This window comes from Pteropus medius, unplaced genomic scaffold (genome assembly GCF_902729225.1).
Source record: "Pteropus medius unplaced genomic scaffold, Ma_sr-lr_union100, whole genome shotgun sequence".
Lineage (NCBI taxonomy): Eukaryota > Metazoa > Chordata > Mammalia > Chiroptera > Pteropodidae > Pteropus > Pteropus medius.
Window position 1 is genome coordinate 12,076,728 of NW_024349803.1, and position 14,802 is coordinate 12,091,529.

Here is a 14,802-nt window from a genome sequence, read left to right on the forward strand (position 1 = left end):
TGATAATGTGGTTCTGACTCTAGGATATCATTCAGTGAAATGAAAAGTCCTCAGCACTCTAATATCACCTAGAGTCTTGGTCCTATGTGTGTGTGTATTATTATTGTGTGTCAATAATGTGTGTGTGTGTGTGTGTGTGTATTTTTTTAAAGTAAGTTTTGCAATTGTGTACAACTGATCTATAGATTAAAGAGATTTACATTACTGGACTATGAAAAGTATACATAAGCCATCTTTACAAAAAGACTGAAAATGTGTGCACAAAAAAACTATACTCTTGCATTGTAAATGCTTTCAAAGCCATAAAAGTAAAGATTCTTGGAGAATAGCTACTCCATCTTACACTAATCATACATTTGTCCCAAGATAAGAAAATTGCCTGGAAAATGCTCATGTTTATTGGACATAAGAGAGAAGAGTTTCTATAAATCCAAGAGAAAGTACCCTGGTTGGTTGAGTTAATGATTTCCCCCTTGGGAGAATTATCTTTCAGAAGGGCTGCTCTTAAATTGCCTGGTTTCCGCAGCTCTCCAGCATCAATTCTGCCAGAAATGTTTCTGTTTGGGAGCTGAGAAGCACGTGAGCTGAGTATCTTTGGAGATGAACAGGTTATGGAGAAAGCGACAGCCAAGCTTTGGCTGGGGATCCTGAATTCTCCATAGGGTTCACACATAGGGTTCACCATAGGGTTCATTTCAGTGCCAGTATTGTCTGCTACCCCAGCTGCACAGGAGACAGCTAGGAGCTAAGGTGAAAGGGGAGGTCAGAGGTTTTAAAGAAATGATGCCCAACATAGAAGCTTGTTAGGGAGCTAAGGCGCTCATACCTGTATCAGAAAACCCTGAAAAAGAGAAATAATCCCCTTATAACATGTAGACAGCCAGGACTAGGATTCAATGTCCAGGCACGGGGGCAGAGCAGAACTTGCCCAAGGGCTATGTGGGGATCCAAGGGTCCAGGAGAAGCAGTATGCAGAGCGAACCCCAAAACCAGCCCAGCAGAATGGCAGCAACGTCTTTAATTCAGAGGGCCCGGACTGAACAGCAAGAAATGCAATGAGAAGAAAGTCCAACCAGAGCAAGAGTGCCAGGGAAATTCCCTGAGCCCCAGAACCTGGACTTTCATGAAGCACCCTTGTCATTTCATTCCCCAGACATTTAGTGAGAACCTCCTATGTTCCAGGCACTGCACCAGGCACTGGAAATTTCAAACCAAATAAAATACACACAGCCTCTGATCTTGTGGAACTTCTGATGCAGGCGGGAAGTGGGGCGAATTGAGAGTTGCAGACGAACAGACAAGCACAGAAATAAATGAATTGTTAGAAACCAGCATGATACCATGAATGGGGGTTAGATGATGCTATGAGAAGGTGGGAGGCAGTAAGTGACCCAGACTGACTCAAAGTTAGCACTGTTTTATTTATATGATTAACTGATAATCATGACTGCGTGGGAGGTACAAAGCGCAGCCAGGTAAGAATAAAGCTCAAGAGAGGGTCCCAAAGGGAGTCCTCCACCCCTCTTGCTGCTTAGAGCCCCAGAGTTTTATGGTGGTCAGGTTGGGAAAGGCAGCCCTGCATGCCCAGCACAGTTCTTCCTTCCACGATCCCTGAGGGAGACTTTTCCTCCAGCTCAAGGAATTGAGCTGCACGAGAGTCTAGGGGTGACTGAACCCACCTCATGGAATGAGACACAGACGCAGACTGCTGTGTATTAAATAAGCACAAATACTTTGTACAGTCATCTTAAATGCTACTCATATAAACTTCCAAAACTTCCTCCTTAAGAAAATGGTGAGAATTTGGGGCCATCTTGATTCACATCCAGTCTCTGTTATGATCAGGATTAGAATCTTGACTTCCCTGCACAGGAAGGGCAGGGACTGTGCACCCAGGCATAGGGACAGCCTAGAAGCTTAACCTCTAATACAGGACCCAGGGTGTTTGCCCCCTCATCCTTCTCTTTTGTTAATAAGATATCTCTTTTTAGTACGAATTAAAAGCTAATGATGCTCTTGGGAAAATAAAATACAGTAAATGAAAGAGGTCAATAATAAAAGAAGAGATTCCTTACATTTGTAAATTGAGTTCAGAGAGTTTATTTTTTTTAATCGTGCCTGTAATTGTTCTTAATTAGAGAAGAGAAAACCACATAATTTAATGCTCAGAAATGTATGTGCCTATTACGTGTTGGACACAGGGCTAAGTGGTTTGCATTTCTTTTCTCATATCAACCCAGTCAGGAACTCTGAAATAAGTGATAATATCACCAGTGTTTGCATAAGTAATCTCAGAGAAGGAAATGACTGGCCCACAGTACATGGTAGCAAGTGGCAGAGCTGGATTCACACTTGGATCTGACTCCCAAGCCTGAGTTCCTCCTTTTGGGGTAATTAATTAATATCCCATTCTACAGATGAAGAAAATGAGACTCATAGAGACTATGGGATATGTCCAAAGTCACTCGGCTGGAAAGGCAAGACCAGCTATTTATGGGTCCCAATGCAAAATGAAAAGGGAAGGCCCCTTATTTTAAAAAGGTTAAGGATTTCAAGGCAGTGACAGCAGAATATTAGACCAACCATGGGGCCCTTCTGAGCATGAAGCTAGTCTTAGAGCCAGGTTAGGATGCCCAGCCTCTTTGAATCTTTACCACCTCCGACCTCTTTCCAGCCGAAAGTCCTGCTTCAGAGAGAGATCCAAGACAGCTGGCACAAGTCCTGACTCTTCCACCTGTATTATCTCACTTAATCTTCACAATATCCCTATGAAATGGACTTGTAATGTTTCCCCATTTTACAGGTGAGGAAACTGAGGCACAGAGAGTATTTTGCCCAAAGTGCAGTAGCTGGTAAGCATAGGAGGCAGGGTATGAGCTCAGGCATTTGACTCCTCACTCCTAGTCTCTGTATTCTGTTGTCTGAGTGTCACCATGGCTTTACTCAGAGTCAGATACTGAGGAATTCATTCCTAGGAGTTATGTAGGAAAGAGAGAGAGAAGGCAAGTCTGAGAATTTGGCTTCTGTCACTCCAGTTTACCAAGACCTTGTAAGAGTCGTTATTACACTACTAAAACCTATTCCTTAGCCCAGCACTCCAGGGTCTTGTAATCTGCCCAAAGTTTTTCCTGGCCCATCCCTCACCAGACACCCATGAGGCTTACACACAGCCTCACATATGTCTACAATTTCTGAGTCATGCCAGGCTGCTGAGCTGTAGGATCAAAGCTAGAATACTGTTCACATCATATTCCATCCAAATGGCACCCTTAGTTTTACTCAGTCCTAAGGTCATGGTGGAGACATCCTGATGTTCCCTTCTGCCCTCCAGCATTTTCCTCACTCTACAATGCTGTACTAACCATATTGTCCATATCTCTGATGCTTTGCCATCTGGGGCCCTGTTGGCCTAGAGGGACTGCCCCTCTCAGGGTTAGCCAATTCCTAGAGATAGTAAACAACTTGCCCTCTTGATTTTCAAAAGCATACAAACCAGTCCAGAGCTCACACTCCAACCATCTCCTTTAACATGCTCTCACGCTCCACCATCCACCTGCCCTAATCATCCCAGGGCCATGCACCAGACAACTAGAGACAGCCCGTATACCTCAGAGGCTGCTGAAATTATCCAAACTACCCAATCCTAAACCTGCTCACCCTGCCTTCTCTGTTCCTTCCCATGGAAACCACAAAAAAAGGTTCTTTCCCAGTTTCCTTCTCTCCCTCTGCCTCCATACTGACCCCAGTGCTACTCCACGTGGCCCCCTGTGGTGTGGCATGTCCCCTCTCCTTGGGATCTGTGAATATGACAATCTTTTTAATAGCAATAATATTCTGATCTGTTGGCCTTACCATACTTAAATAATAACAAAACCTATATTAAAACAAATGCCCAGTTCACTTCCTCCAGAAAGCCTCCTTTGATTGCCCTAGTCAGTATAACTTACCTCTTCTTCTCTGTTCCCCGAGAACTACTCTTTGTTCCTCTGTCTGCCTTAAAGCTGGCTATCTGGCTACCACTGCCCTGACAGTGAGTTCTGTCAAAATAGGATTATGAGTCACACATCTCTGCCTCCCATGCCTAAGGCTCTCTGGCAATAGTAGGTACTCAGTAAATCGATGGCATCTGGAATAATAAGAATGATACAAGAATAATAGTAGTAGTAGCAATAGCTCTGTTCTTGGTGCCTTGCATACTTTTCCTCCAGTTCCTAGAGCAACTATGCAAGGTAGATTTGTATTATTCTCATTCTACAGATGAGAACATGAGGCTCAGAGAGGTTCACAAAGCCACACAGCCAAGGAGCAGCAGAGTCAGGATTCAAACTTGACTCGGTCTAGCTGCAGTTAACACACTTGAATTTAATTAAGATGAAGTGGATTATCCACTGCGTGACCCTGTCTATGGATTGATCAAGAGGTAGCATCAGGAGTGTTCTGATGTTCTAAAAATGAATACCAAGCCTAATGCAGCTGCCAAGTGACATTTCCAAAGCATAGTCTGGATACTTCATGCATGTGAGAACTAAACACTTATTTATGGCCCTTCACTGGCTCTAACATGAAATTCATACCTCTTAGACCAGCATTCATCATCTGACCTCTGCTTACCTATCCAGTCCATCTCTACTTCCTAACCTACCCCCGATTCAGATGCAGTAGATGGCCAGCGGAGGTAAAAGTGCTCACTGCTGAGCAAAGGTACCTTCCTTGCTTCTCCCAATAGGAAAGGAAGTCCCTTGGTGCCCACATCAAAGTCACCCATTTCTCGGAAAAAGTCTTGAAAGATGACAGATGATTGACACTGGCAGACATTGGTTAAATCAGCTGCCTAACCAGTCCCTGTTCAGGGAGGCCCCCTTCCTATCCCTCCCACTCCCCAGCATCCCCACATACTCAACTTGTATGAATCTAGCAATTTCCTAGAAATTCTGATGCTTCTTCAGCTGCTGAAAGCTGAGACTGGGAAGAGCTGGAGGCCCCTGAACATGCAATTAAGGAAAAAGAAGTGTTTTGACACACCTGCACCTTTCCCATTCATGCAGAATTGGAACAATGGACCTGAATGTCTTGGATTACAAGAGCCCTCAAAGCCTGTGCTTTCCAGAAGTCTCGGATTAGCTTTTTTTTCCACCTCCAGGCATCTAGTATGAGAATTCCTGGTTAATATTCTCCTGATAAGAAAACATATGTTTCCCAAATTTAGCAGGAGTTATAATAAAATCATCATGTTTCTAAATCCTTAATCCACGAGAAAGACTTTAACTTGAAGGCATTTCAATGTTAGCTTTTTTAGGACTACTTACGATTTAATCGAGCCTGGTTATTAAAACAACAGGTGGTCTGCTTCCTTTTTACTCACCTAAGAAACAAATTGAACTACAATTTATAAACTAGTCTCTAGTCCCTTTATAAGCTAAAAATATTTCATTTCCAAGCAGGACAGCTCAGAGAAGTGGGGGAGCTTGTGAACCAAGGAGTGGGACGTTCCTATCATGAGGCTTCAGCCAGATGTCTTTGCTGGGCCCTTAGGCTTCAATGCTCATACCAAGCCCTTAAAGATGCATAATTATCTCTGATCTACAGATGAGGCATTGGAGGCCCAGAGATGACAACTGCTTTGTAAAGGTCGCATGACCTGCATCGGGGGGAGTTGAGATTCAAGGCCAGATCTCTCCAGTCTTCAGTGTCAAAGCAGCCCCTCAGCCCCCACAAATTGCCCTCGAGGTCAAGCAGTGATGAAACCGACAGCATTTCTTGATCCTTTGCCAACATCGGAGTTTATCACCTTTTTTGGTTTTATGTCAGGATACATGGAATGTTCAAAAATGAATCTCAAAAACTACCATTATTCTCAGGTCTGGCAAATCCTCAGAATTATAGAAGAGCTATTTTATTTCTTTTTAATTACATTGATTGGAATGACATTGGTTAGTAAAATTATATAGGTTTCAAGTATACAATTCAGTAATATGTCATATGTATATCGCATTGTGTTCACCACCCAAAGTTAAATTTCCTTCTGTCACCATATATCTGACCTCCTTTACCCTTAGCTATTATTCCCCTGCTCCCCATCTTGGGCAAACCACACCAACTTTCAGCCATGGTTTTATCACCTGTGCAATTAAGGTAATAACACCCACTCACTGGGTTGCTGAGAAGATTAAATGAAAAAATAGAAGTAAAAGTGCTTATAGGTGCTTAATGATTGCAAGTCCTCTTATTACTGCAATAAATATTATTGAATAAATGATATCTTAATAATCATACACTGATTGAATATGTCCCTTGCATTTGGTGCTAAAATGATTCTACATTTAATACCCCCACCCAAAAATAAAAATCCTGGGTGGTGGGTATTACTTTTAAAGAAGAGGAAACTAAGGCTAAAGGAGAGTAAGCGATTTGCCCCAAATTATACAGGAACTGGGAGAGCTGGGATTTGAATTCAGACATGCTGAATTTAGAGGTTATATTTTTAACCATCATGCTATCCAGCCTTCCAGGAAATGAGGATGAATAGACATTTCATGTGGCAAAGGCTAAACTCGATGACTTGCTTTTGCTCTCTTAATCCCCATCCCATTTCCTTCTAGGAAAATGAAAGATGTTTGTGTGAGCTTCCTACTCTCTTAAGGATACTACGCTCAGAAAGCTTCATTGATTTCTTTCGCTATATGGTTGCAATTTTGCCTGCTTCTCATAAACCCTCAAAGGCAAGCCTCATGAGGTCACCAAAGCAACCGGCAGATGTGATGTTCCCAAGAACTCTGTTTGTGCCTGATTTCTCCTCATGGAGGTCCTTGTCCCTCTAGCCACTGGATGGCAAGAGGATCGAAAACTCTGCTAGGACAGTGCCTCCATTTACTTTCCCTTCATTATTTATTTGCTTCTTTATTTGCACTCCTTCTAAAAAAAAAATTTAAGGTAGAATTTCTCATCAAAAGTAACCACCAAAATATCTAGATGAGAAAAAGGTGCCCACAGACCCCACAGAATAAAGGAAAGTGATACCAAGAAACTCTTGGGTTTCTCCAACAGAGGAGGCTTCCAAAAGCAGGTGTTATGGGGCATCTCTTATACACTAGCAAAAGGAGGAGAGCTTCCATACACAACATCACTTTCTCCATTTTTTTTTTATCTGCATCTCTAAAGCGGGGACCCAGAGAAAGAGGAGTGAGGGAGGGAAGGAAAAGAGATTGCCTCCTTGATGCCATCTCATGTTATTAGGAAGCAGATTCCTCCATCATCAATTCTGGACCAGTTGCCTTGCTCAGAACAAAGAAAACCAAACATGTTATGGCTGCTGTTGGGGGATGGTTCCACAGGACTGAGGATAGGGGCTGAGCACAGGCTGCGAGTTCTGTCTGTGGCTCAAGAAGAGCTGCCAGAGCAACAATCAAGGTGAGGTGTCTAGGGCGTCGCAGCTGGCAAATATTTCCTGTGCTCTGAGCTAGATGTGGAAGGATCAAAAATAAATATCACCATCTCTAACTTTAAATAGAGTGTCCAGTTACTGGGGGGAGGCAGGCACACAAATGGGTAATTTCAATATGATATCCTATAGGATTCATCTGCACTTTCTACCACTATCTAGCGAACATCTACTCTAGGCCAAGTATTGTGCAACACGATAGGAATTCAGAGTAACCAGGCAGCTCGGAATCTGATGCCGTAGTCTATGTGAGAGCACAGTGGAGGGTTTCTACCCTGACTGGAGAAATTCTGAAAGGTTGAATGGAGAAGATGACAAGAGAGAAAGGGATAGAAAGGGAGCTCCATGCAGAAGAAACAGCATGATCAAGTGCACAGTGGCATGAAACATTCTGTACCTAGGACACTACAAGGCTGTTTGGTTGTAGACTGCTTCTTACAGTATTGTGACTTTCAGAAACACCCATCAAAAAGCCCTCCTGTCCTCCAGTGGTTTGTCCTCAAGACTGAACTTGATGGGCCTCTAAACCATGGACTATATAGTAGTAGCTCCATAGGGAGGTGATGGGTGAGTCCAGACACTGCTCCTGAGGAGTATGAGGAAAAACATAAGATTAGGTATATTCTCTTTTACATATAGTCATTCTCATCCAAATACCCTCCCATGGCGAGTTCCCTGGAGATGAACCTCAAAACCATGGTGTGCAATTTCTGCTCACGGTGTGCTCTGAGAAAACCCCTTAAAGGGTGTCTTGTGAACATGGGGGTTCAGAGCTAAACCCATATTACATAATCACCCGGAACTTGGCAAGGTCAGTACTATAGCCCCTATTTTACTGATGAGCTGTGCCTGAGGCTTGAAGACCTTCATTAACTTGCTCATGAACTTCTTGACCTAATAGAGTCAAGCCAAGATCATTGCTGCATCTGCTTCGGGCATGCTTCTCTGAGGCTTCCCCTACACATTCATCCTTGACATTCAGGCCTCCACTCAGACAGGAACTCTCTAGATCTGAAGAGGCCCTCTTTGTCACCACTTTTCCTTTTATGGCATTTAACCTCTCTGATAGGACGGCAAGGGCTTAGTCATTATCTTCCTCTCTCCCCCAGATCTACAAGGCAGGGACCTTTCCTGATTCCTTTACTGCTATATCCTTGATGCGCCGAGGAGCCTGGTACATGAAAACCCAAACAAAAGGCTGTTTAGTGAATGAAGCCATCTGCCTGGCCCCTAAGCTCAGCCCTCTCCACTCTACTGGTATTGCTTAAGATGGCAGCCAGTAACCCCCTGGGAGCTTGTGAGGGGCCTGCTGGTGGCTGCAGACTGACCCACAAATGCAGGACTTTCTGAGTTTCTCACAAGTGAAGGCAGGCAATTCCACAGATTTTCATTTCTACTTCAACAAAAGGGTACCATCCAGCAAGAGTCTGTGTGACAAGCATTTGAGATTCATAAACCGATAATATCCATCACTCGCATTTCTGGATGATTCATATTCAGTCTTCTATCCACAAGTCAGCCTTGGGGTTCACAGACCTCTCAGACGTGCGTCCTTGCTGTGCGTGGGATGCTCACTGCTGTCAGCAAGCGCTGTTACTGGTCACTGTGAACGTTGCCTAGAATCAGCTCCAACTTTCAATCACTGCTATTGTTGTTTTGATCAATTCGTGAATACACTCACTCTTAGCGTTTATTTTTGTTGATTGCTCTGTTTTGTGTGGTCCCATTTTGATTGTGATTTTATGCCTCTCCAACGCTTTTTCATCTCCAAATTATTTTTCCACTAAAAAGCGGTGATAAGACCATCAGCCCTACTAAAATGAGTCCCTGTCCTGAATGTTTAAGAAAGAATCTTTGCACCCCGCCCGGTGACCTTGTATAATCCCCAAACTACCATGCTGTCTTTTGTTCTGTGACAAGACACGTGCGTTTCTAAAAATCACCACAGCAGACAAAATGAGGAAAATGTGGCAAGGGGTATAATGCTCAAAAACGTCATCGGTGACACATAAGAAAGAGAGATAGAAAAGACCATTAGCACAGTTTTACACAGGTTAAATGGCTAAGAAATATATACGTGCTACAATAAATATGATATTTTACCTTGAAGAGACCTGGTGTCTGCTTGTGGAAGTGGACATAGGAGGGGTTGCAGCTTGTGCATTGTGAACAAGTGGAAGGATAAAAAGTTGTAACCACAGGTGTGGGTGGTGCAGCTCCTCGCACAATGGGAACCAAGTAGCTGGTAAATATTTGAGCGGTGTACATGTGCGTGTTTTGTACATTTCTAAATGGCTCACTTCAGCTGGGTGCACTTTCTGTCTTCATTCACCTAGTATTTCTCGAGAAGCAGTCTTGCATAAGCAAATGTGAAATTCCCATCATCCTTAAATTGTTTCCTAATATATCAGTTGTGTTGGAACAAATTCACATTTTCAAAATGAGTGTCATAGCAGAACTGGCTGTATCTGATTTACTTTAATCCTTTCCTTGTTTATTCAGACTGGACCAAGAGGATTGAGTATCAGCCTGGCTCGGGGAGTGTGCCCCTGTTCCCCAGCATCCACCTGGAGACGTGCGATGGGGCCGTGTCCTCCATCCAGATCACCACAGAGCTGCACACCAATTACATTGGGAAGGGATGTGACCGGGAGACCTACTCTGAGAAATCCCTTCAGAAATTGTGTGGTAGGTTTTTCCCTGTTGGGAATTTTTCTCAATTAATTGCTTTTAAATGATATACACAAGCACATCTTATTATGTTAGGAAAGAATCCGCCCCTCCCACCACATTAGTCTATGTAACTCTTGGACAACTATTTAGTTTACTTAGTATGGTTAAAGAGTCAGAAGGCACAGTTTTCAGCATCAGGGACACCTAGCAGACCCCACCATTTGCTAATTATGTGGCTGTGGGCAAGTGAGGTCACAAAGCTTCCGTTCTTCATCAGTAAAACAAGGATTAATGACACAATGTATTTAAGAACGCCAACCACAGGGCCTGAAGAAACAGAGGTTTCCTTCCGCTGTGGTGGTTTATAGAGAGGCACCTAACCAGGTTCGCACCAATATGGCCAATATGAAGGATGGTGTCCGTCACCTGGAGAGAGGTTGGTCTTGTCCCCACATGACCAGCTACCTAGTTTGCTGGGCCTAGTGCAAATGAAAATGTGGGACCCTTTTTCAAAAATTATTAAGAATTTCAATAATAGAATCACAAAGCATTAAACCAAGCTGGGGGCCCACACCAAGCATGGGTGCTTGGTCACATGCCAGTAAAGCTTGCCTGGCTGCCTATATCAGAGAAGAAGGGCTAAGGTGGGGTGGAGGTGGGCAAGGTGAAGGTGTCCCAAGTGTGGCGGAGGGGGCGCCTGCTGTCAGTGGGCTGTGAGATGTTGCCACAAGGAAGGAGCAGGCCGGGAACTAGGAGACAGGATGGAGGGAGGGGCGTGACACAAGGGAACAGCTTCACTGAGCACCTACTTTGTGCAGCCTGCCAGACTCTTGGCATGCATTAGTTTATTTAATTCTCTCACCTTCATTGTGAGGAGGGGATTATTCATCCAACTTTAAAAATGGAAAACTTGAGGTCTAGAGAGGAAACTTGACTTGTTCAAGGTCGCACAGATAGAAAGTGACAGAATTTAAAGATAGGTCTATCAGAAGGACAGTCTCTTTAGCTCGGTATCTGTGATGTCAGGCCAGGTCTTGAGAGCTAGAATGCGAACCTCTCAAGTCAGCCTGTGGAATGAGAGGATGCTCAGTCTGGTGGGCATGGCCCCATGGCTTGATAAACCGGGCTGTCGCTATGTCGATGGGCCTCCATTATCCCTGCCACGTATATTTTCTTTCTTTCTTGTTCTCTTAAAAAATATTCAGGAACTCACATTTGACTCTGCAGCAATGCTGTGGGGAGCTTAGGAAAGAGCTTACTCTAACATTGGGCCTGTATTTGCGGGTAACTGCATCTCCACAAAAGGAAAAGGGGACTCCTGAATACACAGTCTAGCCTGCCATCCCTTCTTGGTGGCCCCTTCACTACTGTCTTTGGGGCATTTTTTCCCCCTCAACATTGATACCTCCACACACACACACACACACACACACACACACACACCTTTACCCACACTGGTCTTGCCCAAAGAACCACGTGAAAATTTTAGAGCTAAATGTGAAATAAACCCTGCTTGGGTATCACTATGTTCCATTTATCATGTCATCAGGCTGGCAAGGAAGGCCTGTGGGAACACAGGCTTCTCCAGAATGATGAAGCTGATCAGGGAAAACACCGAACGTCAATATTCCAAACAGCTCTTGCAAAAATAGATAAAAGGGACCCACGATATTCAGAAAACTGCCTCCAGTCCTCTTTCTCACTCTTCGTGCAGAGAAGCTGTCTTCTACAACATCTTACTTTGAATGAATATCTCATTTTGTTCCCCATGCACCTGAATTATGTGTCAACTCGACCCCACACCACTGTGGGTTACAGTCATTTTCTAAACTCCTCCAGGTTAGAAACAGATGATGGAATCAGCTTGTTAAAGATCAGAGGTGCCCAAGGACATGCACTTGCAATTTGATTTTGAATGTTGCTGGGGAGAGATGAGGAGATATGGAGAGTGAGAAGGATCTTCTGAGGGAAGGAACTTTAGAGCGAAATTGCATCTGGTGTTAACACAGCTCATTCCTCTGGGCTGCCAGCTTGCCTTGCAGGAAGGCAGGTTAATTCAGTCAGGAAAGCAGTTTCCCCCTAGGTGTGTACAAGCTTATCTGGTGTTGAGAGAGACCCTTTGTTGGGAGACATCTGCAAGTCTTTCTGGTGACCTTCCCTGTATTGCCACCCTCCATACTGATGGGAACTCTTTCCCAGTAACCCTGATGGACAGGGCCACCCCTGCCTCCATATGAGGAGTCTGAATCATGAAGTCCACTGAGGGGAGCTCAGGAAAAATGGGTAGAAGCAAATATGAATGAGATTCAGCTGTGCCGCTGGTGCTAGAGTCGCTTCTGAAGGGGGCAGCACATCAGGCCTCAGGCTCTCTGGAAACTGCGAGGGAATGCAGGCTGGATCTCTTCTAAAACAAAGTCTGGGCTGGAACTCCTGACTCCTGGAGGACACCTCCGGTTCTGGAGACAAGCTTCTATCTGTTTTCAGTGGATGATAGACGAGTTTCTTGCAGGGTTTTGCAACCAGGGAACTGTCATGACACTTTAAGCCTCAGCGTTCATGCATTTTTCATCCTATAAATCTTTATTGACTTTGGATGGAAACAGGGAGACCAATTAGGATGTTATTGCCATAGTCTAAGCAAGAGATAATGAGTTCTGAACCAGGGGAGTGGCAGTAAGGATGAATTTAAGACAGATTTAGGAGGCAGAATTGGCAAGAGTTAATGATTCATTAGCTGTCAGGAGTGAGGAAGGAGGATTCTAAGGTGACTCTAGTAAGAGCATCTAGCTGGACGAGAATGCCTCCAACGAGAATGAGGAAACCAGGATAAGAGCAGAGTTAGGGGACGATGATGAAAGTCACCCGAGGAAACTCCAGGTGTGTGTGCCCAGATCTAGCCTTATGCTCAACCCTCCCGAGGCCCTGCCCATCTGTCATTATAGCCTATTTCCTCCTGATGTCTGCCTTTTCTTGGCCAGGGTAGCTCCTTTATCCCCACACCTAATTTGTCCTCATCCCATCAGGCTTTGTTCATGTTTCCTGCTAGGATGCTCTCTCTTCCCTTCATCATTCCAAACCCTTCCCTTCAGTCAATATTTTCCTGCCCTCTATGCTCACTGAGGAAGCAGTCCTGGGGTGCTTCCTTGGTGCCCTTGAGTTCTGGCATCTCTTCTGTGATGCTGTAACTGTGCAGTGACCAAGGCAGGGTGTCTCCCCAGAGGGGCATTGTGGATGTCTGGTCATTGTCCACCTGCTTCCTCTTCCTGCAACGTCAGCTCCATTAGGAGCAGTGGGAGAATCCCGTTCAGGTGGGAGCCTGACAATAGCTGCTATAAAGCCTGCTGTCAGGAAGTACTTAACAGGTTCAGCAGCACCTGAAATAGCCTCTTTGGTTCCAGTAAAGTACTGGACATCAGGCATATTACTGCCTGAGACTTATACACTAAGACACATCCATTCTGCCTTGAAACAAAAACAGTACAGGACCCCAAACTTATGTTCCCTTCAGCTTGTGGGGCCAGACATAGCCTGAGATGGCTCCCCACTGGCCTTGCTTTACATAATGCCAGGCTTCTTGGAGAAGCTGAGGAAACTGGTTATCACTTCCTGTGGATTCAGAGATTTAGGGTGGACTCTGCCATCTAACTACCAACCTTTCTAGAGGTGAAATGTCACAGAACTGCCTTGGCTATGAAATGCGTGGTGAAACCTTCAGTAAGACCTCTTGGCCAAATTAAATTTGACATTAACAACAGCCCCAGAAAGGGCCTGCTTCGGTGCCCTTAAGTCACTACATATTATAGTAAGTAGAAAAGTAGTTTGTGATGCACATGCCCTTCAGAGCCCAGAGGCCAGGGTTTGTGCCTCCTCAGGATCACAGGACTCCTAGCAGCTGGCCGGCACCTCCCGCCTATGATGCCCTGGTCAGCTGTTTTGTATGTCGAGTCTAGAACTGAGAGGACAGGTCTTATTGAGGAAAAGGGCACAGAATAGGAGCATGCTATTATATCAAGCGATTGATCTGTCAGAGCAGTTCAGATCACTAGATATTAAGTTTTCTTCAGAATTTATACACTTATGAACAAGGAGGTTTTCCTAGAGGATTCATTCATTCATTCATGTATTTATTAGCTCAACAAATATTTGTTGAGTGTCCAAATCCTATAACTCTTGTGGTTGTATAGAAGGTAATGAGACCACAACAATTCAGTCTCCTGGGGAAGACAAACATGTTGAAAAAGTCAGGTCCCTGGTTTTCTACTATACCTTGCATCTTAACAGAGCTGCCCTCACCGAGATTGACTGTCAGAGGTTTTTGTGCCCTCAGAATAGCCCAACTACAGGAAGCTATCATCAGTTTCTCCAAGACACCACCAAAGAGTTGACGCTTCCTGGGGACAGTATTGGTCCCCTAGTCATAGACAGTGCTTCCATTCTCAGAGAGTGGAAGTGGACCTCTTACTTTAAGAAAATTAGTGCATGCCTATTGGGAATCAGATTAAATCATTAATTGTATAGCAGGAAAAAGCCACACACACTGACTCACGGATGTTGACAGTAAGCAGTGGGTTTCTCTCGGGATACACTATTTCTTTGAGGTCTTTCATACAGCTACCTACCATACAGCATGCTCTCCTATACTGAGGAAAAGGGTTTTGCTTACAGTGGCCTTACTCAGGCTGGTTATAACT

The 14,802-nt window shown here is 44.4% G+C and overlaps 1 protein-coding gene across 3 annotated transcripts in view; it reads left to right on the forward strand.

The window, feature by feature from the left end:
• CLSTN2 (calsyntenin 2) overlaps positions 1-14,802 on the forward strand; it is a 574,723-nt gene that overhangs the window by 457,004 nt on the left and 102,917 nt on the right. For all 3 annotated transcript variants that reach the window (XM_039837304.1, XM_039837305.1, XM_039837303.1), the window contains exon 6: positions 9,941-10,126. In XM_039837304.1, the coding sequence (XP_039693238.1) occupies positions 9,941-10,126 (186 nt within the window). The remainder of the gene's footprint in view (positions 1-9,940; positions 10,127-14,802) is intronic.